The sequence below is a fragment of the Volvox carteri genome (assembly GCF_000143455.1).
Source record: "Volvox carteri f. nagariensis unplaced genomic scaffold VOLCAscaffold_56, whole genome shotgun sequence".
NCBI classification, from domain to species: domain Eukaryota; kingdom Viridiplantae; phylum Chlorophyta; class Chlorophyceae; order Chlamydomonadales; family Volvocaceae; genus Volvox; species Volvox carteri.
Window position 1 is genome coordinate 93,315 of NW_003307599.1, and position 22,774 is coordinate 116,088.

The 22,774-nt window shown below is 58.4% G+C and overlaps 1 protein-coding gene across 1 annotated transcript; it reads right to left on the reverse strand.

Moving 5' to 3' along the window:
• Positions 1-1,572: 1,572 nt before the first annotated feature.
• Positions 1,573-22,553, reverse strand: VOLCADRAFT_96872 (uncharacterized protein; the record flags this gene model as incomplete). The annotated part of the gene is made up of 35 exons (XM_002955946.1): positions 1,573-1,925; positions 2,167-2,791; positions 3,491-3,665; positions 4,267-4,408; positions 4,679-4,871; positions 5,118-5,214; positions 5,717-5,890; positions 6,391-6,611; positions 6,856-7,026; positions 7,200-7,400; positions 7,861-7,998; positions 9,003-9,389; positions 9,847-10,042; positions 10,374-10,664; positions 11,045-11,196; positions 11,403-11,609; positions 11,768-12,044; positions 12,805-12,983; positions 13,318-13,407; positions 13,984-14,130; positions 14,597-14,811; positions 15,104-15,601; positions 15,985-16,270; positions 16,718-16,906; positions 17,164-17,406; positions 17,929-18,177; positions 18,529-18,572; positions 18,892-19,082; positions 19,727-19,765; positions 19,800-19,996; positions 20,240-20,690; positions 21,375-21,472; positions 21,951-22,055; positions 22,180-22,383; positions 22,449-22,553. The coding sequence occupies 35 exons, from the start codon at positions 22,551-22,553 to the stop codon at positions 1,573-1,575; spliced, it is 7,530 nt and encodes a 2,509-aa protein (XP_002955992.1).
• Between the last annotated feature and the right edge of the window lie 221 nt (positions 22,554-22,774).

Genomic DNA, 22,774 nt, shown 5'->3' on the forward strand with positions numbered 1-22,774 from the left:
ACCGGCCACCAGACTTGCCCGTGTACGGCAAGGAGTTTATGCGAGCGGAGCAGATTTGAGTATGTATGTATTTATGTGTGTGCATATGTTTGCGTACGACAGCAAGGGATGTGCGGTGCCTGGCGCTGTGTTGTTGTTTTGGGGGCAGGGCACGCGGCGGGGGGAGGTTAGGGCAATTGGGCGACAGGGGGAGCGAGCTGAGTGGCAGGTTGTTGCTTTATTTGTGAGGTCGACCGTCCAGCGAGAGGGTGCGCTAGCAGTATTAATAGCAGAGACGAAGGCGTGGAGCGGTAGACAGAGGACGGGTCGGCGAGGGCGGTGGGAAGCCGTGCCAGGATTTTCGAAAATGAGAAATGAGCTCAAAAGTAACGTGCTTGGCGCTTCGCGGTGTCACCCCGCCCCCGGAATGGAGTGTTGTCCGAAGGAAAAAGAGAGAGCAGCAGAGATTAGAGGAGAGACAAATGGCGATCGAAATTTGCGGAGCGAGGTTGCAGCAGGGCTGCATTGCGAGTGTGTGTGCTTCAGTACGTTCGTGTTCATGTTCATGTCGGCGTTTCTGCTGGTGCTCTGAGAAACGAAGACGGGTAAATATCTTCTATATCTCTCGCATCTCTTTTATCTCTAGAAAACTGTAGTACCTGGAAATGAGACTCGACCCTACTCCACTCGCCCGCGTGCGACGCAATTACCTGTTGGCGAAACTCCCTGGCGCGAATAGTGAAGAGCGGTGCGTCGTTCTGACTATAATAAGCGCAACACTTGGAACAAAGCGCGAAGTTTTTGTACGTTTGGGGGAATGTAGCAGGTGCGAAGAAGCAGCATTTTGGATTTACTGTCAGAGCGCCTGGAACGGGTGTGTGGCTGGCGTTTTGGTGTTTGCAATGCCTTGTCGGTGACTGTGGGGGGTGGAAGAATGCTGGAAGGCGAACAGCGGCAACTCGTACGAGATGCAGACCTTGCAGCTAGCACGCCCGAGGCAGCGAGTCTGACGCGAGTCTGCGCACTGAGCATGAAACACGAAACAAGACTCCTCTCTTATGTCCTTTTTTTGTGTGTGTGTGTGTGTGTGTGTGAGAGATACACCTCGAGTGACGGATTGCTGCCGCGGCGACCTTGGGGCTATAAGGCCATAGCATATCATAATCACTGGCACATGCGTTGCCTTGTAAGTCCAGTTAAAGTTGGTAGCTATGGAAAGTGGCAAAGGCCTCGTCATAAAAATAAATTATCATCAAACTGGCCAAACCAGGTCAAACGACTATTTTGGTTATAATCCCGTGGGCCGGTTAAATCCCTTGTGTGGAACATTGCACAACACATCTGAGGTTCATGTCAAATAGAAACACCCACAACAGAGAACACGAGGGGCCGAAACCAGGCGTCTGTTTTTTTGTTATATTTTTAAGGGCTTTTCACAAGGACAGCATGCATAGCACGGATCCAGTTTCCCAACCCCAAGACCGGTGCGACGCTCGGGTGCATAGCACGGATCAGTTCCCGCATTTCCAGACATGCACCCGAAGAAAACCGTCAGATGCCCAGCAGTCGCGTCTTCGAATCTTCACGTCGCAGCTACCGACTACCCCTCCGGGGAGAAGCTCGTAAGGGCTCGTCTGCCAGGCCGGCCCGTGCCCGCGACCGCCCCGCGCTTGTCCGGCCGCCGCCGCCGCCGCCGCCGCCGCCACCGCCGCCGCGGCGCTGCAGCTGGGGCGGTATCCCTAGCCGTTCCGACAAATCCACCACCTGCTCCTCGTAGCGCTCCACCAAGCGAGACAGCTCAGCGTGCTGCTGCTTCATCTCCATGACCTCATCCCAGAAGCTAGGGTCGAAGGCGTTGAGCTCGTTGCGCAGGTCCTCGTTCTCCGCCTCCAGCTCCCGAAGCTGCCGGCGCAGCGAAGCCACCTCGGCGCCGCCAGAGGCGCCGTCTTCGTGCGGTTTACATGGGCCACATGGAAAGCGTCAGTCAAAAATATACACCATCAGCATATTTTACATAGTTAAAATTTTTCGGAACCGGACGGACATGCACACAAGCGCAAAAGCAGCAGGAAGCTATGGAAGATCATCAAACGTGATGTAATTAGCCAAGACACGGGCGGTACACGCCAACTCCGACCGTAAAACGCGCATCCGGTATCCCGATTCCCGATTTCAGTCTTTTCTTACCTGGACCTCGTAGCGCCGCCAACTCCGTATCCCGTTGTGCCAACGCGCCACGCAGCGCTGCCACCTCCTCATCCCGTTGCCCAAGCAGCATCTCCAAATTACTCAACTGCAAGCCCAGCTCCGCTACCCCCCCGCCGCCGCTGCCGCCCGCCGCCGCTGGCTGTCCTGGCGCAGCCCGCAGCTGCCGCCGCAGCTCCGCGTTTGAGGACTGCAGCTCCGCCACCATGCGGCTACTGGCGGTCAGCTGCTGCTTGAGACGCTCTACCTCCAAGCGCGCCGCCTCCGCGTCGCGCGCCGCTTCCTTGCGACGGCTCACCTCCTGCATGTACTTGGTGGTGGGCGTGCTGTTAGCTGTGGCCTTTTCAAGCGCCGTCTTGAGGTTGGTGATGGTCGACAAAAGCTCTGCTTCCCGACCGGAGGAGATGCTGCCGCTGCCGCCACCGCCGCCGGCGAGCCGTGTCCCTGCGGAACCAGCGCGGCGTGTAGCTGCGGCGGCTCCGCCGCCTCCGGCAGATACGTCGGCTGTTGCGCCCAGATCTGCGAGGCGCTCCTTGAGCCGTTTGACTTGCAGCTGCAGCTGGTCGCGCTGCAGCCGTAGCTCCAGAACGTCCTCCTGGCGGCGGAGCTGTGCGCCACCGGGGGAAGCCAGCAGCCCGCCGCCGCCGCCGCCGCTGCTGCTGCCACCGCCACCGCCACCGCTGGCCGCCGCCTGTAGCTGCATCTTGAGACGGGAGACCTCAGCGGACAGAGCATCCCGCTCCTCCTCCACAGTGGTGCATCGTTCCATGTATTCTTGCAGCTGGGGGACGAGGAGACGACGCGTGTGGTTTTGCCAGGAGGCCATATGGAAAATAGGGCCACATAAGAGAAGGGGTCAGGATTGGGAAGGCGGCGCGAGAGATACGGGGAGACATTCAGAGGTGCGCATGTGTGACGATGAGGTTGACACGGTTGATGGGACCGGCACCGTGATCAACATGGAGAGCGCAAGAGCACGAGACGTGACCCCAGCACCGTGATGTTGATGGAACCGGCACCGCGCTGCCGGAGGCGGTGGACAACGCATGTCATGACGCTCCGCCGCAACGACTGGTGGCGTGGTGTTCACAAACCGCAAAAGAGTCTCCAACTCATGTCTATGTTTTGGGTTTAGGCTTTCCGGAGTTGCGGCGTCACTCCTCAAAGGTGAAACGCGAGTCCATGTGAGAGCCATGTGGGTGGGGGTCAGGCAAGGGCACACCAGACGCGGGCTGATATGGTGTGTATATGTATGTATGTATGCGGGGCATATATCCCTGAGGTCCCTTTGAGCCCTCTGAGGCACCTTTGCTCGGTCCGTTCTGGGCGCGTCCTGCGCCCGTCGTAACTTCTCGCTTAGGTCGCGGATCGCGGCCGCCTGCTTGTCCACTTCTGCCTGGACACTGGTCGCCTGTACGGCACACCGCTCCAGCTCCCTTTGCAATGTGACTACCTCGCTGGTCTTGGCGGCAAGCTGCTTCCTGTACGGCGGAGTAAGGGGGAGGGGATGGAGAAGGACGGCAATAAAGAGGACGGCGATAAGCCCAAACCACGTCTCACATCGGCGATGTCTTCCTTTCCCCCTTTCCCCCCTTTTCTCCTTTTTCACTCGCTTCGGTGCTTCAGTGCTTCAGCTGCATTTCTTAAGCACACCGCAACGGACCTAAGGGCCAGGAGGGGGGAAAAGCTGCGGAGGATGACGCCCTCGGTACGAGGGAGACCAACGACGACCCGCAGTACGAGAGACCAACGGTGTCAACGAAATCAACAGATGTACACACGCACAAAGGTACGGACCAGCTTGACCAGCTGTCATCGACTAGAGTCAGACACACATACACACACATGCAAAAAGAAAAGCACGGTGGTACCCGACGTTCCTCGAACCGGTGATCGCCAAGGAGAGGAGAACCGCGAGGAGCATCAACGGGGAAAAAAGAGAACAGAACTCCCAAAAGCCCCAGAACCCCCCTAGAAAATCAACAAAATTACGTCAATAGACAATTTCAATTTTACGTCAAGTCGGCCCGGAGTCGGGGCCCGAAGCCTGACGGCTCGAGCTGCGCGCGAGGTCTTACTTACTTCAAGGAGTCGACCTTGGCGTTGAGTTTCTTGCCCTCCTCCCACTGGATCAGCGCCCGCTCACGGCGTTCTTCCGCCTCGGGGTCGTGCTCGGCGCCACCAAGGGGCGCCTGGCCGCCGGTCTGGTCCTCGCCGCCACCACCTGCGTCGTAGTCACGACGGCCGGCGCCAGCACGGCGGCTGGCTGGGGCAGCCCTGCGACCCCAAAAAATGTTTTTTCCCCGCAACAGGCAAGGGACACGTGGGAGGAGGGGGGTGCGGCGGTGAGATGACGCTTTCTACTCAGGTATCCGCGCGGTAAGGGTTCCCCACTCGCGTCATTAAATCCTTTCGTTAAAAAAGCCGTGTTGTCGAAAGTCGTCATCGTGTGGTGGCACCTTTTACCTTCCAGGTAGACGCCTGCCACCAGTACCGCCATCGAAGTCGTCTCCACCGCCTCCGCCACCCGGCGGGTATGTCCCATCTCCAGGACCATCTGCTGACGCCTCCTGGGCCTTCTTGCGCTTGAGGGCCGCATTTTGCTTTTCCAACACATTGATTCGCTTTTGCAGCTCCTCGATCTGGCGCTTGGCCTCGATGGACATTCCCGTCGTGAGATCCACAACCTGGCCCGCGTGAGACAAGATTTGGATTGGATTGGATTTGGATCTGCATCGTCCTAAAAATTTTAGATTTATAGGACGGGTTTGAACCGGATTTTTGATTTCAATTTTTGTTTTGGACTGAAGGTGGAAATGGATTGGATGACAGAGTATCGTTCATAGTAAAACCCTAATATATGGACCTTGCTGTAGTTGGTTGATTTGGACATGACATGAGATAGCACGCAGCACGCAGCACGCAGCACTCACCGCCTCGCGTGCATTCTTGAACTTCTGAAGCTCCTCCCGCACACTAACCAGCTGCCGCTCGATGGTCACGCGCCTCTCAATCTCCTCCTGTATCTGCCTACAGGACGCAAAGGCCGCCAAAACCTTTTTTTCCGTTGCAGTGCCTGGCTTATCCCTCGGAACCTAAGCCGCACGTGGCCGAAACAGGAATAGGCGGCCCACCGCAGTTTGCATTGCAAGGGTTATGCGACAATGGAAAAAAGCTGATACGCTGTACGACAAGATCCAAACCGGGATCCAAACCGCACATTCTGAAGGTACAGATGGCGGTCAAGGTAACTCCCCCGGTGTGGTGAACAGGTACGCAATCGCAACCTCCTGCACAAGGACGTCCACACGTTACCAGGGCCAATCGCTAAGAAGCCCACATCCAGGCACGGTGAAGTTTCCCGGCAGGGTGGAAAAAAGGTGATCAAGGGGTGAATGCTACAAAGCAAGGGGTTTCTGAATCGATATCGGTCGTTCCGGGGATCTTGGATCACTTCGGCCCTGGAGCCTTGGGGCCGAGGCCCCCAGTACGGCTGGAGAGGGCTGGCGCCCAGCGGCAACAGCACCCTCACCTCCTCAACACCGCCATATGCTCCTGCACCTCCGCGCCTACTACGCCCGTGGCCGCCGCCGCGTTGTCCTCGGCCAACGCCAGCCGCCGGGTCAGGTCGTCGCGCTCCTGCGTCAGACGATCCAACTGCTCCTGCATTCGCTCTTGTGCCTGCCAGCTGGCCGCCTGCATCTTCCTGCCGGCGAAGAAGGAGGGCGAGAGACGGAAGAAAAGAGGAAACACGGCAAAGAAAGAAGGCATCTCAGGAGGGCAACAAGGGCCGAGGTCCCGTCGTTATCAGTTCGGCGTGCCCGCGTTCGGGAATAAATAAATCCAATAAATTTACAGAATTTTTTATATTAGCTCAATTATATTAAGAAGAAGTCACAGGGTCCAATTTGGCTCGCCACAATCTACAGCTGCCCTCCAGCACGGAATGCCCCAGCCGTGCAAAGCCTCTACCCGCAACCTTTTCCGCCCCGATAATCAGCGGATATTTTCGTAATCCATGAGTTCGGATAGGCACGTTGTGCGGAGCTGCCGACGCAGGCGCGAGGGCGTCATATCTTCAAGCTATAGCCACCTAGCCACATCCTTTTGAGTCATCTCAGCTAGCTAAAAGCCTGTGTTCCTTCTTCCACTGGGACAGCGCGACTGCATTCATTTGTGCTCTAAGCCAAGCCCTGGTCAACTTACTCGTCCGCATGTTCCTTCATAACCTGGGTCAACTTGGTCTCCAGAGCTTTGATGGCCGCCCGCAGCTGCCGCAACATCTCGTCCTTGCTCTTGAGCTGCGTGTTGAGTTTCTGCAGATGGGCCTTCATGGGACCCTCCTCCCGCTCCGCCTTGGCCGCGGCGGCAGAGCGCGCCTCCGCTTGCGACCGTGCCGCCGCCAGCTGGTCCCGGAGTTGCTTTAGCTGCGCGGACGCCGCCACGGGGAAAAAAACAGTACAAACAGCGCTTTCCTTCCATTCCTTCTTTTCCTGACGAAGGCGATGTTAAACTCCTTCCTAACGAAACGCTTTTCCTAAAAGGAAAATGGCTTTATACAACTAAAGGCTGAGACGGGATTATGAAGTCGGGCTCGAGAGGTACTTTGGCCGCCAGTCCACCTCAGGTGCTTGGTGCGCTGGCCAACCACCCATGAGCTCCGAAACCTACCTCCGCTTCGAAGCTGATCTTGAGCATGTCGATCGCAGCGTCCTTCTGCTCAAGGCGGTTCTTCAGGACCGTGATCGTGTCCTGCGCCCGCTCCAGAGCCTCCCGCAGCTTCAACTGCTCCTCCGGTACGTTCTGACCTGCCTGCTTCAGGGGAAGTCGGTCTAGGACCGCCTGCGGGACCAGCGCACGAGGGCACCAGCGCATGTTCATATTTTTCAACACGGCCAGCCGGCGGAACGGAGGGTAAAAAGCCTTATGGCAAATCAATGCAAAAAGAAACCCTATATAATGTTTGCACCACCGAAAATGCGGGAATGAGATATCCACAATATCTCTCTCTTCACCTTGAGGTCTTGAATGGAAGCGTCATTCCGCTCAAAGAGCTTCTGGTTGAGCCGCTCGATCTCGGATCTGTCGGCGACGTGGCGGCTAAGCATGTTCGCGGCGTCGTCCTCCAGCTGCTTCCGCAGCCCCGCAATGATTTGGTCTCGGTCCTTGAGCCGCTGCTTGAGCTCGTTGACAGTGGCCTCCGCAACAGCCTTCATCTGCGTAACGTCGGTGGGACGTTCCGCGCGAGAAGGAGGAATCGAGAAGTGAAGGAGTCAAGGGGGTAGGTAGAGGAAAAAGCGTTGGTCAATCCGCGGGGTTGACGGCTAAGGGCCTGGGGACTTTAGTGAATGGACGCCTGTCCGTGCCGAACACACAACGCGCAACCCCTTTCTCATCCATCCTTTGGGAATGGGGGACACAATTCCCCTTGCTCCCACCCCGTCGCATATGTTTGTTTCGGCCTCCCTTAACTAATCGGCACTGACCTTTCCGCTGCATCCGTGTATACGAAACCTAGGCAGCTGTACTTCGTTCCCTTAAAAACTACTCTGACAAACTCCATTCTGGTTTTAGGGGCCTTATTTACTCGAGACGAGTTCTCACGCGCACACATACACACACTCTCTCTCACACACACATACATACACACACGCACACACGCACCTGTTCAAAGACCGTCGCATCCGCGCCCCGGGTCTTGAACTGGTTGAGCGCGTACAGCAGCGCGTCGCTCTGTTGTGTCAGGCGGTCCAGAGCGTCGCGGTGGTGCCGCCGGACGTCCTCAAGCTCCGCGAGAGTGGCGTCGTAGTCGCCCTGCAACCGGGCCCGGTCGGTGCGCAGGTGCTCCGCCTCCTCACGGGCGACCTTGAGAGCCTCGATCTGTCCGCCGCCGCCGTAGCAGCAGCAGCGGTTATAGCAGCAGCAGCAGCGGTAGTAGCAGCAGCAGCGGTAGTGGCAGCAGCAGCAGCAGCGGTAGTAGCAGCAGCAGCAGCGGTAGCAGCAGCAGCAGCAGCAGCAGCGGTAGTAGTAGCAGCAGCAGCAGCGGTAGTAGCAGCAGCAGCAGCGGTAGTAGCAGCAGCAGCAGCGGTAGTAGCAGCAGCAGCAGCAGCGGTAGTAGCAGCAGCAGCAGCAGCGGTAGTAGCAGCAGCAGCAGCAGCAGCGGTAGTAGCAGCAGCAGCAGCAGCGGTAGTAGTAGTAGCAGCAGCAGCAGCAGCGGTAGTAGCAGCAGCAGCAGCAGCGGTAGTAGTAGCAGCAGCAGCAGCAGCAGCCGCAGCAGCAGCAGCAGGAGCCGCCGTCGCAGGAGCAGCAGGAACACACAGAAAGAAGGGCAGAGAGTGAGGGCGGGCATGGGAGCGAGGGTGATTAGCCTGAATTCAAATTTGAGCAGGTCAGAACGCTGAGCAGCCATGTCATATCAAAAGGGTGTGCCCACACTCGCAGACCACAAGGGTGCGCCTCACGAGGTGAGGGCAGGTAAGAGCCATTCTCGAGAGGTTGCCACTGCCGGCACGGCGGCAGCTTAGCACTTCCCCCCTGCGTCCCAGCCGCCCCACCTCACCCTCGTTTCGCTACAGCTCAACCCTGAAGCCCGATGCCTCCGCTGACCACACTCAGCCCAAACTTCCCAGCCCGACTCCATTCAGTGCTAGCTCTTCGTTAAAGGCGCAAGAAATTGCATCAAAAACATTTGTATGTGCGTTTTACTATATTACCATCCTTATCAGATCCTGTTATTATATGTATTATTATAGGTGGTTGCTCCTCTGGCCCCGTTGTTAAGCTTATGGCCACCATCACCATTAGGAGCGTCTTCCCACCATCGCAATTAGCTGGTCGCGCTCCGCCATGGTTGTACGGAAAGTGGCGCCCGCCGCCAAGGAGCTGCTGAACTCATCGCCGTACGGCCCGCCGCCGCCGTCGGCCCGCGAGCCGCGCAGCAGACCCTTGCCGACGCTGCTTCCGATGCCGATGCCGATGCCGCCGTCGGCGGCTCCGGCGGCGGCGGCGGCGTCACTGAGGTCCTTGGCCGCCAGCAAGGAATTGATGCGCTCCTGCAGCTTCTCCATCTCCTCCTGCAGCCCCACGGCGCGAAGCTCCGCAGCGGTCCGGTCGGCTTCCAGCTGGGTCTGCGCCTGGAAGTACTCGGCCTCGTACTTCTCCAGTAGGTCGTGCAGCTCCGCGTTCACTCGTTCCGTGTAGTGCACCTAGTGCCATTTACAAGAGATCGTATAGCGCGAGGATGCGTTGGAGAGTGATCAGCGTTCGTGTACTTCTGGAATGTGAGAGTGGAAGAGGAAGCATTACGAAGGACCCGAAGAAGGCCGCCTTTACGGCTCCGCCTTTACGGCTCCGCTAGGATGGTGCGGAGGAGGAGGAGGAGGAGTACGGTGCAAGAGAGAGGTGTAAGAAGAAGGGGATGATGTACCCTAGGGCAAAGCTGCCTCGTGGTGAATCCCGTAGTCATTAAGCACACGACGCTCAGGCATCGCATTGCACGGCTTTCAGAGGGAACTCGGAACCCGGACCACGGCAGCTTTCAGATCAGCAAGACAGGACCAAATCTTCATCCAGATGGACGTCCTCTCACCCCGCACGCAGAGGCGGCGCCTAGCCCGCTTCATTGTGCCCCCCCCCAAGACGCCCTCCACTATTGGCCCTTACCTTCTCCTTCAGCAACATGTCTTCGCGCGTGAGCTTGCCCTTCTCTAGCCGTAGCTGCAGCAGCTGGTCGCCTAGGCGGGCCACCTCGCGAGCCAGATCATTGGGGGACCGATTAGACCAGGAGGCCACGTCCTCCTTAAACTCCAGCTTCAGCTCAGCTTCTTGGCGCGCGTCCTCAATCGCAAGGATGCGCTTCCTGCGCAGGAGGCAGGGATCAACGGGAAGAATGCATGCCAAAGGAAGCATGCCCATCAGGACGAACATGCGGTGGAAGGCGCATGTTCCATACATGCGGTAGCGGGACTCTGCCAGGTTACTCTGCATACTACTGAGGACGCGGCGGCGGCCTGAGGCAACCCAAAAGCCATCCGGCCAGATCCAGCTCCACCCTGCCCTGCCCTCCCTTGCCCGCTGCGGCCCCGCACCCTGGACCGCTTGCCGCTACCTGACCCACTCCCAAGCCTACCGATCGCTGTTCCTAAGCCCAACTATGCACCACCCTTTCACCTCATCACGGCCCTACTCACCTAGCTAGCTCCAGGCCGTCTGCCAGCGCCTCGTTGCGGCCCTTGAGCTGCTCGAGTTTCCGCGCCCATAGCCGCGCCTTCCAGGTCTCCGTCCTCCCGGACAGGGTGACCTGCAGCTGAGCCTGCGCCTCGTGGCGTTGCCGGTCGGACCAGGCCGCGTGGTCCTGGTGGGCGAACACACGACCCGTCAGGTTTGCCAGTTCCTGCTTCTGCCGCCGGATGGTTTTCTCCAGCTCGATGCGCTGCAGCTCAGACCGGTTCAGAGCGTTGCGCGCCAACGACTCCTTGGTCCTGTACGGCACACGTACGGCGGTACGTGCAGTAGCATTATCAATATTAACTACAGCTGTAGTTCGGTTCAAGTGTATGCGCTGGTGTACCTAGGAAGTACCTAGGAAAGCAGGCTACCGCGTGCCACCCGACCACCGCGTATCAGTATCACTGGAGACCGGACTCCTCTTCGCGGTTCCGTTCACTGAACCAGTGAAAACCCCACCCCCCACCCAATCCCCCACCCCACCCTCCACCCAACCCTCCACCCCACCCCCCACCCAACCCTCCACCCTCCACCCAACCCCAGCACCCCACCCAGCACCCTACCCATTGGAGAGTGCTAGCACGGTCACCTACGTCACCCACGCCACCTACTGCGTTAAAAGAGGCAGGCCTACCTGCAATGGTCCAGCTCCAGGTGCAGCTTGCCCAGCAGCGCGGCCTTATCGCTGCGACCCGACATGTCGCGGAGCGCCGCCTTGAGGTTGGTGATCTCGGACAGGAAACGCATTCGGTCGCGTGTGGCTGCCTCCGCGCGGCGCTCGGCCTCCTGTAAGCACCAGGGTAAGCACACCGCCCCATAAGGACCACACCACACCACACCACATCACATTAGACATCAGCTGTCACGCAGTGAGTAGCAGCGCATGAATGCGATCATGGCGGCGCCCCCCACCGCGCTCCCATCCCTTCCCATCCCTTCCCATCCATGCAAACCCCTAAAACCCCAAACCCCCGAAGCAGCACAATCCGCACCTCCGCTTTATACACGAGGTCAGAGTGGTTCTTTTGCACCTCTGCCGCCGCAACCTCCGCGGCGTGCATCCGCCGAACCATCTCATCGACCTCCTCCTTGGTCTTGGCGCCCGCCAGCCGCCGCTCCAGCCCAGCCGCGGTCTGTCGCGCCAGCTCCAACTCCGCTGCGCTCTGCGCCAAGCGCTCTTCTAGTTCCTTGCCATAGACCTGCGCATTGCACAGCATGTTGCCTATAAGTACCATTCGATTGTTCCGCAACAGGGCCATAATAAAAGAACACGTGTGCACTGCACGTGTACGCAGGGATGATCTGTCAGGCTGCGCGCCTGCACACTCGCCACCCCACGGCCCCACAGGATGCACACCTGCATGTCGACCAAGCTGTGTTGCACGCGATTGCGTTCGTTCTCCACCATCTCCGCGCGCCGCACCGCCGCCTCCTGCTGCACCCGCGCCGCCACCAGCTCCTGGCCCAGCACGTTGTCCAGGACCACCGGCGGTGGCGATGGCGCTGTGCTGCCAGGCCGCTGGCTGCTGCCAGCTGCTAGCTTGGACGTGGGGTCGTGTTTCCCTGCCGTCGACTGCTGGGCAGCCGCTTCCTGGGCTGCCTTGGCTAACATCTCAGCCTGGTGGAGCTTGGGCCTGGAAGGCACACACACACACATACACACACATACACAGGAGTGCATGTGACTCCTCCGACCCGTACTACCCTTATGCGGCTGAGCTGCTCTTTTTAACACGCAGCGCATGGTTTCGGGGAGTGGGGCAGTGTCCCTAAGGCCACCCTCAAGCCGAACTGCTTCCTCGCACATCCCAGAATATCACCCTCCAACACACACACACACACATGGGCCGCCATATGGGCGACGTTCCCGTGTAAGGCACAACGGAGCTGCGGAGGGTGAGGGGGATACCTCAAATCCGCCCGGCCCTGGAGCACGCACCACACAGCCTAACACGCAATGGCCCTGGAGCACGCACCACACAGCCTAACACGCAATGCATGCATGCACGCATGCACGCCGCGAGAAGGAAGGGGTTTCCACTGTGGGAGCACGTGGCTGCCTTCATATGTAGCTTCAAAACACACACGCACATATACATGCACACATACAAACAGGCAACCAACCAAACCCCCACACCGCACACCACCTCTCTGCCAGTTACCCTCTGGCCAGGTGCCCGTTACGCGGCCAGCCAGGTGACACTTCTGTCAGGTAAACCCTCCCCGGGTAGCGGCCTCTTTGCCAAATGCCACCGCCACCTGTGATTAACAGGTCTGACCTGTGTGACCTGTGTGTCGTTATGCGCTCTTTGCTAGGTATGATACCCCGCCCCTCTTCACGTCACCGCCAAGTACGTGCCGTTCGCACGTCCCCCTCTGCAGCAGAGGACCCACCGCATCTCCGCCGCCTGGCTGGCCGCCTGGTCGTAGCGAGTGAGCATCTCATTCAGCTCCTCACGCAAGCGGAACACCTCCTCCTGCCCGGGCGCCACCACCGCCTCCGCCTGCTCTTCAAGCAGCTTCCGGTACTCGTGCTGAAGCCGGGTGTGCTTGGCCACCAGGCTATGGTAGACCTGGGGAAATTCAGGTATGCCGGACCGCACGGCGGCGGTTAGGTACGACACAAGCCGTGGATGAAATGACACGTGAGTGTGTTGTCGTACCTGATCAGGAGGCAATGCATGATTTTTTGTGCATATGAAGCCTAATGCGGCAGAGCCGCAGTGGTAGGGCACTGTTTTAGGATGTTTCCTAGCCCCAGCCCGCAGAAAGACAGGCGGAACTTGCCGTGAGGGGTAACGAGCTCTCCAGCTCGCGGTACAGCTGCTCCAGGCGCCGCTTGCTTTGCTCCGAAGACGACTCCAGCCACCGAATGCGGCCTCGAGCCGTGGAGCTCACGTCGCGCACCTCCTCCTCCAGCTCCGTCACGCGCATCGTTAGCGCCTTCTCGCCCGCCACGCTTGCTTCCAACTCGCGTGCCAGCTTTGCTTGCTTGATCTGCGAATGGGAGGAGAAGCGCAGAGGGCAGGAGAAGAACAAATACCACCGTCGTGAAGGGCGCAGGAGCAAAGCCAACGTCGTGCTAAAAGTACGCAGCTTCTATCTGGCCTTTCTGGTGATGTCAATAAGCGAAGCGAAAAATGTATGCCTTGTGCGCGACGAGCTTTGTATACTTGCTCCGGCGCTGCTATCCACACCATGAATTATAGGAGGCCGTCCGTTAGATGGCCCCTCAGGCTCTTATGGATGCACCACCCCACACTTGTGCGAAACTTGCAACTTTTGATACTGAGCGCAAGGTCGCAATGCAGTGGCTGTCGCGGGGAGGGCATGTGCACCACGGCATTTGTGGTTCCCTGAGGTCCATGTGGAGCGGCGGCTGCGGTGGCTGCGGCGGCTGCGGGAACCTAAACCCCTGGGCCTACGATACCGACCGACGGACAGGCCTTAATGAGCCACGTAAGGACACACAGCCGGTGCATCACGCACAGATCAACGCAGATCCACCGAGCTGGGGCAGGCCCAGGCCCACAATCAGGCAGCGCCGGGCCGTACTGCATCGTAGCGCCGTACCTGTACGACCGCCATGCGGCGCACGGTGTCCAGGTACTCCTTCTCGACTTCTGTCAAGTCCCGGGACTTGCTGAGGGTGTCTAGGGCGGTCTGCAGCTCCCGGGTGGCGACCTTGTATGCGTTGGTGTCGGCCTGGGCCTTCTGGCTCTACAAAAGCGGGAAGGAGCAGGAGCAGGAGCAGGGGGGGAGGCGGCGAAGTGGAGGGCGAGAGGGAAGGCGGGTGGGAGCCGAACCAAAGGGGACAAGTGAGGGAGTAAAATCGGGGGGCGTGTGTGTTTGTGTTTGTGTGTGTATTTGTGCGTGTATTTGTGTTTGTGTGTGTGTGTTGTGTGTGTGTGTATTTGTGTGTGTGTGTGTGTGTGTGTGTGTGTGTTTGTGTGTGTTTGTGTGTGTTTGTGTGTGTCATTGCGGACAACAACCCGTATCCTAGGTGGCCGACATACGTCCACGATCCCCCAACGGCGCGGCAATAATAAACTACCGGTAACCTTAAAAAGAGGGAAACACGTCGCATCTTTCCCCAGCGCCTTCTCTTCTTTCCCCCTTCCCACCCCCTCGCTCCCTCGGGCCTGCGTATCACACGTGCCTTCTTCTCCAAGTTCATCTTCTCCACCTTCCAGGCGGCCTGCGCCCCCGAATACTCCCTGTATAGCAGCTTGACTTGGTCGCTGAAGGTCTGCATCTTGGAGTGGTAACGCAGCGACGCCTCGTGCAGGTCCGCCGCCTCGCGCTCGCGCGACGACAGCTCCTCCAGAACACCGATGAGCTGGTCTTTCAGGCCCTGCACCTCAAGCTGCACCTCCTCGTACTCGGCCATGGTCACGTACTCTGCAATCGCACCAACGCCACCATCAGCATTTTCGCACCAGCATGCGTTTTCCTGATTTTTCACAGCACTGGCAAGTACCACGCAGCACCGGCACGCAGCACCGGCGCGAAACGAAACGACATTTCCTTTTGCATAGCATACCCAGGGTGTTTTGTGTGGCCATGCAACGCTGGGACGGGCGGCACCCGCCGCGTTAATTTTTGACATGGAGCATGGCCCACGGTTCGCCACACGTCACCATCACGCATGAACCATCACCGCAATGAACTGCACTTTACCGGGGCCTCTCACCAGACTTCCGGTCGCCCATTGTGAGACCGATTCGGCGCTCCAGGTCCGTCTTCTGACCCATCAACTGCGTGATTCGCACATCTTTCTGCGCCACCTCTGACTGCAACTCCGCCACCTGCTTAGCCAACCCGCGTAGCCGTTTCCGAAGCTCCTCCGCCACCGCATCCGCCAGGTAGCTCGCGTCTCCAGGCAGCAGCTGGACAACGGCGGCAGGGTTGCCACCGCCGCCGCCGCCAGGGCGTCCGCCGGGCGTGGGCGCCAGGGACCCGATGGGGGTGAGCGGTCGTGAGCCCTGCGGGCTGCGCGGCAAGACGCCGGTCTCGCCAGCCGCAGGTCGATCGGTTGAGGCGGTGGAACCGGGGGTAGCGGCCTGCTTTACGAGCGCGGCGGCGGGGTCGTTGAGAAGCGCCGCTAGGACCTTGTCGCCGTCGGTCAGCTGCGCCAGGATGGCGTCCACGTAGCGCTGGTAATCGCGGTCGCTGATGTTGCGCTGCTCCACTGCGGGGGGAGGGGCCGTGCGTGAGGGAGCGAGCGCGATATGTGAGGGGTTGGAAGGAAGCTAAAAAAAGCTAAAAAAAGTTAAAGAGAGTTAAAGAAAGCTAAAATAAGCTAAAGGAAGGTTCCCCCAGGGCAATAGACAGGACAAGCACACCTCCATTCACTCAGCGACTGATTCATTTTTTAAGGCTAACATACGCCCATAGGTCCCCTTAGCTCAGTTACCGTACATTCGTACTAATTTTAACTGTCGTCGACCCTCTGAACGGACACAGGAATTGTTCTTGTTCTTGTAGACCGTAAGGGACTATATCCCATGGGGACCACTTGACCCATTAACCCTGGGTGAAGGAAGGAACGGGGGTACCTTCCGACATACTTACTTAGAGATTGGCTCATCTGGCGCAGGCGCCGCATGCAATCCGACAGCACACTCCGCACCGCCTCCACCTCCTTGGCCTTAATCGCCGGCAGGGCCGCGGCCGCCGGCGGCGGCAGCGCTGCTGGCGGCAGCGGCACCACGAGCAGGTCCTCCGCCACTGCCGCCTGGACGGCCGCCTGGAAGGTGCCCAGACCTGTGGGGTCGAACTCGCTGAGGGCGGGTCGCATGCTGGGGGGGATGTCGGCGTAGGCCATTACCTCCGCCAGCCGAACCTCCAGGAAATTGATCTGTGTTGTGTGGTGGGGACAGGGCGGGGACACCGACCGAGGGGACGGATTCAGGTTTTAGGGGGGTTAGGGTTAAGGATTTTGAGAATTAGGAGGTTAAGAAGAGGCAAAAAGCTGCATGCGACAACGAGGAGGGAAGTCAGAGGAGGGCCAAGGCGGTTGCGGCATGCTGAGCCCACCGTCTCCACCGCCGGCGTGCTCGACGGATGGCGCCAGGGGAAATTAAACACTTTCTCCACACTTTTTTCCTCTCTCTCTCTCCCTCTACGTCTTTTAACTGCTGCTGTACCTGCCCCGCCAAACCCCCCCTTGCGCGCCCACGAGCCCACAGCCGGTGCTGGAGGAAGCCAAACATCTCTCCCTCTCGCTCCCCCCTTCCTTCTCTCTTTTCCTCTTTTTTTTTCTCTCTCTCTCTCTCTCTCTCTCTCTCTCTTTCTTTCATCCTACCCTCTGCTGCATCTGGTCCACCACCCGCGCCTCCTCCACCCGGTTGTTCTTGAGGCTGTCCGCGTACTCCTCCAGCAGCAGCAGCTTCTCGTTGGTCAGACCCATCTCCAACGCATGCTGTCCGTGGTACTTGGCACGGAACTTCATCTCCATGCGCAGCTTGCGTCGCTCCTCCTCTAGATCAGCCACCTGCGCAAGGTGAGCCCGGAAGAAACCGTATTCACCACCGGGCCAGCCAGCGCAGGGCCCGGAAAATGGCGACACGGACGGGGTCGCGAGGAAAAAAAGGCGAACACAACACCGCGGAGACGCGGGCGGGCACTCCAGGAGGGTTGAGGTGCTCGACCGTCCGCGCTTCCATCACACCTCCCCCCCCCTCTCCTCTTCTGCGCGCACTCCCGAGTGGCTTGTCTGCGAAATACACGCCAGGCCAGGCGACCATGTACCTGACGTTCCAAGAGGGCGTTCAGCGCGCGCAGCTGCGCAATGGTCGCCTCCTTCTGCATCTTGATGTCGCGTATGTCCACCTTGTCGGCGTCACCCATCCCCGCCTTCTTGCGCAACATGGCGTTCTCGTCGTGCAGGTCCTCCACCTTGGCAGCCTGTTTGTTAATCTGCTGCACCAGCGCCTCCATGCGCTTGTTGGCCTTAGCTAGGTCGGACCGCAGCTGCCGGATCTCCTCCACTGCCTGAGGGGAGGAAGGCATGGGTGGGGCGGGCGAGTGAGAGCCGGGTAAAGACAGGGAATGAGGGAATGATGAAAGGGAGGGGTGAGGGAGGGAGAGATGGAAGCTTTGGCAATGGGAGACCGATGGGGCTCCTGGGGCTGTGTGGGTGCAGAAAGGACAGGTGGGAAGCAGGAAGCAGAGGATGGAGGGGATGGAATTGGAGGGGTGGACAGTTGGATACAGGGGGAGGGAAGGGCGAATGGACAGACGGAGAGGTTGAGAATAGCGGTGGACGGGAGGGAGGAGGGAGCAAGAGGCCCTTGACGTCCTCTGGTGGCTTATCCCGGTGTATAAAACACGGCAGCGTGTGTGCACGGCGCGGTACCTTCCTACACGAAGCACGCAAGAAGGCCTTATACACCCCTGACTGGCCCAAAGCCCAAAGCCCCACAGTCCCAGCAGTCCCAACACCCCCAACAGCTCAGCTGCAGTGTGCAGTCCACGCATCTGGGGCACATTCCTCACGTGCCCTGTGGCACGCACCTGGGGCATTCCGTACACGCCCTGCTCGTACATCTTATTACGCTCTCGCGCCTCCTTAAGCTCCTCCTCCAGTGTCGTCATTAGTACTCGCGAGTCCTCCGCGTCCTCGTCCTGCTCTTCCAGCTTTCGCTGCAGGAAATCCACTCGCCGCTTGAGGCGGTCCATTTCTTCCTGCTGGCGAGACAGGGCTCGGTCCACCTCCTTGGCCACGTCTTCTTCCAGCTGCTCGTAAGCCTCCAGCAGAAGGATCTGTGCGTTTCGTAATTTAAAATCCAAAATCCACAAAAAGGGAAGCATCACTTACGCACCTAAGAGGACATTGCTTCTGGCGCGTTGAAGAAAAAGGGTAACGGTTAGAAGTTTGGAGAGGGTAACGGGAGTAATAGGGCAAGCCGAGGCAAAAACTGAGGTAGCTATGTTTTTTGGGTGGCCATGTAAAGTCCATTATGGTTGATTCATGTCCACACAAAATCCACGAGCGATAGCCGCGTCCTCCTGTGTATCTGTATCTGTGTGTGTGTTGGTGGTGTTGCGTAACCAACAAGCAACATTCCCTGGGAAGCAGGGTTTCGGAGCCGCGTGCATTATATGCGTGCGCACATGCATGTTGTGCCACATGGTACCATCGCGATCCAGCGACGGATCTGAGGGCGCGCATCTGAGGGTTGGTGGTGGTGGTGGTGGTGGGGGAAGCTGCAGCACATGACTCGGGTGCACCACAGGACCGAAAGAAACCGAGACAGACATACAGACGGACACCAAAAGGTTGTCATATTTGACGTGATGTGCCGCCCGCCCGCCCGCCAGCCAACCACAAGCCAAGCCCCCAACACAGCTCCGCCGCCCGCGGGGGATCTTTCCCCCCATCTCGTGTGCGCGACAAGCCACGCGGCAGGCGGCCAGAAAGGAACCAACACGAATACCCAACTCCCCCCCCCAAACCATCACACGGCAAGCGCGCACTTGCCTTGTCCTCACGCATGTCGTTGAGCTCCATCCGCAGCTGGTCCAGCTCCGCCGCGCTGCCGCCGCCAGGGCCCCCAGCGCCGATAGATATGGCCTCTCCGTCCTTTCCCACCACACGCCGGCCCTTGCCCTCCCGCCGCAAGGCCTCGATCTGCGCCACCAAACCCGCCTTCTCATCTTCCCAGGACCTAGACGAGCAGACAGGGATGGCAGAAGGAGTGATATTAATCGCAGCGGACAGACGATCAATACCGTCTACTGCCTGTTTCGCCTCTGTCCGGAGGCTCAGCAACAGCCATATGAGGAGGAGGATAATTATGCGAGTTTTAAACACATCATGGAGGGATGTCCGTGATGTCGCTGGACCACCAGCTGGTACATAGCATTGGCTCACGCGCTCGGCTCTACTGTAGCAGCCGGTACACAGTACGGCGCTATAAATACGCGCAGAGCGCGACCGCCAGCAACTCGAGAGACCTTTTCAGCGGTCAGCTGCTACATCTACACAGGCGGTCATAGTTGACGAGTGTCCTTGTTTTCCGTGTTTATATTATTGCTTGGGTACGAGAACTTTTTGCGTTAGGTATATTATGACTTGTGCCTAACTTGTGGCTCTCGGGAGGCTCTTGGGGCTAGCTACCTCTGCTAGCTCTTATGGGCACCAGTTACACCTCTCTGGATAACGCAACCGAGATGTATGTAACACACACACACACACACAGACTCTCTCTTTCTCTCCCACTTTTCTTGCACCAGGTTGCATCGTATCAACAGCGGCCACCATCCTCACCTCACCTCACCTATCCACCCTCACCCCACCACCTCACCGCACCTCACCTCAACCCACCCACGCAAAGCCCGTCTTTCCCTCCTGCACAGCACAAACGCCCATCAAAACACCGTACCTGTACTGCCGATTGAACTTATCCTCAAACTCATCCAGCAGGGTCATCTTGTCCTGCAGCTCGGCTCTCAGCTCATCCTGGATGGACAGCAAATTCTCTTTATCGCTGCTCATCTCCTCAATTCGCGTCTCCAAAGCTAAGCTCTTGGACAGCAACTCCTGGTGCTGGGCGTTGAGCTCGATGATCTTCTCGGAGACCTGCCTCACACGGCGCAGCGGTACCGGGAAGGTACCGGGTAGGACGGTTCATTAATTCTGTTGGTTAAAGATGTTCGATGTCGTATAAAGACAACCGAAAATCGAGTAACTTGCCGTACAGGCCACGGTACAGGCCACGGTCCCGCAGACCATGCCCCACCCTAACCTGTTCCCCTACTTACCTGGCTTTACTCGCCAGTGGTTCGTCTTACCCCCACCCCCCACCCCCCCACCCAATCTCACCTCCAGGTTCTCCTCCTTGACAGCCGCCAGATCCTTCCGGAGCTCCGTGTTCGCGACCTCTAGCGCCCGGTTGTCCTTGGTCAGCCGCTCGATCTTCCACTCGCTCTGCTGCTTGGTGTCCTGCGACCGAGCCTCCGAAACCGCGCGGTCATGCTCCTGCGACAGCGTACGGTAGCGCTCCTTGAGGTCGTTGTAGTCGTCGCGAAACCGCTCGTAGCGCTTCTCGGCGTCCGCCGCGCGGGTCTGTAGTTTGAGCAGCTCCCGGTCGCGCTCCTTGATGCTGAAGTAGTAGTAGTTGTAGTAGTTGTTGTTGTTGTTGTTATTAAGGGAAGGTTTGATTTGCATGAGGCATCGTGTGTTAGGGCATGGGTGTACTACATGGATTTCACTACAAGGGACTTGCTGCGTGTTTTGGGGTTTTATTGATTTGTACGCGATTTGCCAGAGGGAGCTGTCAGGGTGATGTGGATTTGTAAGGCGCTATTTACGGCGCTATTTGCGTCTTCGTTGGATGCCTGTTGAAATCCTGTGTCGCGCGCAGCACGTGGGAGATCCCGTCCCGCACACACTCGCGCGCTCTCTGATCCGCTCTGGCCTCGTTCCCGCTCGGCGCCGCGGAAGATGTTAAGACCAGCAAAGCGCCGGACCCCAGCCGGGTCCTATTACTGTGGTTACCATTCCCTGGTATATGAGTGTCGATCATTTCCAATACTCAGTTCGGGTTCTGGGGGTCGGGGCAGTTTCCTGACGTTTTGTGCAACGCGAGGAAGAGGAGGAGGTGCTGCATGGACACCGCCGCCACAGGGGCCACACGACCGGCTGACTTGGCTGCCAGGTGGGACGTACACGCATGCGAGAACGTACAGATAGAAAACACGCACACAGCTGGCCCTCTTGTTGGGCCCCATCCCTCAGGTCTCCAGGTATGTCTGTATGTATGTGGCCTCCTTAGGCTGCACCTTGGAAGGGTGACGCAACTCCAGCTGTTGGTGTACGACACACACACATATATGTACTGTTGACTGCCGAGGCGTGAACAACGGAACGATCAACAACCGAATAATATGATCAACAACAGCCGAGGGGTCAGCAACCTGCGGGGGTGCACCTCGACCCGCAACACACCTCACCTCACCTTTCCTCTAGCTCATCCCGCCGCGCCAGGGCCTCCTTTTCGCTCTCCCGCAATTGCTCCACCAGCTGCTCCATCTCGTCGAGCTGGTCAAGCAGGTCCTGAGACCAGGTTGGAGAATTGGTAGGTTGGGGAATTGGGAAGTCGGTGGATTCAATTATGTGTGGAATGCGAGCTAGGTTTGGGGCTGTGAGAGAGTGTGCAAAATGTAGGAAACGTGACAATCGAAACGCTGCAGGCAAAGGAACCCGTAGCGGGGACAGGGATGCTGGCCGGCTGCGACATTGGCGTGGGACCCAATAACGTGAGCCCGCCTAGCCTGAGCGTGAGGCCTCCTTGTCGACATGATGAACGAGTACGTCATCATGCCATTTAACGAGTAAATGGCATGATGACGTAATTCCAGCCGGATCACCGGTGATGCTTGCACCCATGCATTGTAATTTGTATAGGCCAGAAAAGGCCCGAACAGGTGCCAAGGCGAGCCTCTTACCGAGATTCGGACAGCCCCAAGCAACTAGGGACGCCTCCTGCAGTGCATATCGCAACTTACAACAACAAAAGAAATCTTTCGCACACCTCGTTGCGACGCCGGAGCTCCCCAACATCCGTCGTTGCCTCCTCCTGGTCGCGCATCTCGCGAAGGCGGTTGTTTTCCTCACGCAGTCGTCGAACTTCATTGTTCTGCAGGTAGGCGATGGCCAAGGGGGCCCCTCGGGGGATGTCGCAAGGTGGGAGGGAAGCTGCAAGCCAACAGCAGCACAAGCTCGCTCTGTGCGGGTTTAGCACGCCGCTTTGCTAAATTTACCTGAAGCTCGTTGAAGTCCGCTGTCAGCTCCTCGTTCTCTGAGAACTGCACATCGAGAGCAGCTTGCAAGACCCTCACGACTTTCAGTAGGGTTTCGACCGTCTGCTGGGGTGGGATGCTTGGGTCAGCGACGACCTGAGCCCCCTCGAGCTCCCTTGCCGCGGAGATAACCCGGTCCACATCAGCCTCTTGAAGCGTGAACCCCTGTTAAGGGCGACATGCTATTTCATGAGCACGTACGGTGTTGTATCTGACTAGGGTCGCCTTACTCTGCTGATGGCTTCCGCAGGTGGCGCTATGCGAAGGATTTCATCCAATTCTAGACGGCCGAGCACCGTCGCCTTAGGACGGAATTCGTAATCGCCCTCAGCCATTGTCCGGTCGTCTGTCGGTCCTACTTTACGGCCATTGTCAAGCTATGCTTACGAAGGAGGGCCGAACAGAGAGTCAAAGATGGGAAGAGTATAGGGATAGGTATTTTGTAAACTATGTTATTCGGCAAAAGGAAACTTGGGGCTGTCATGCAGCTGTCGTGGACCTTCAATCCAGCGAATGTCAAGACATGCCGGACACCCAACTTTAGCGTTATCTATCA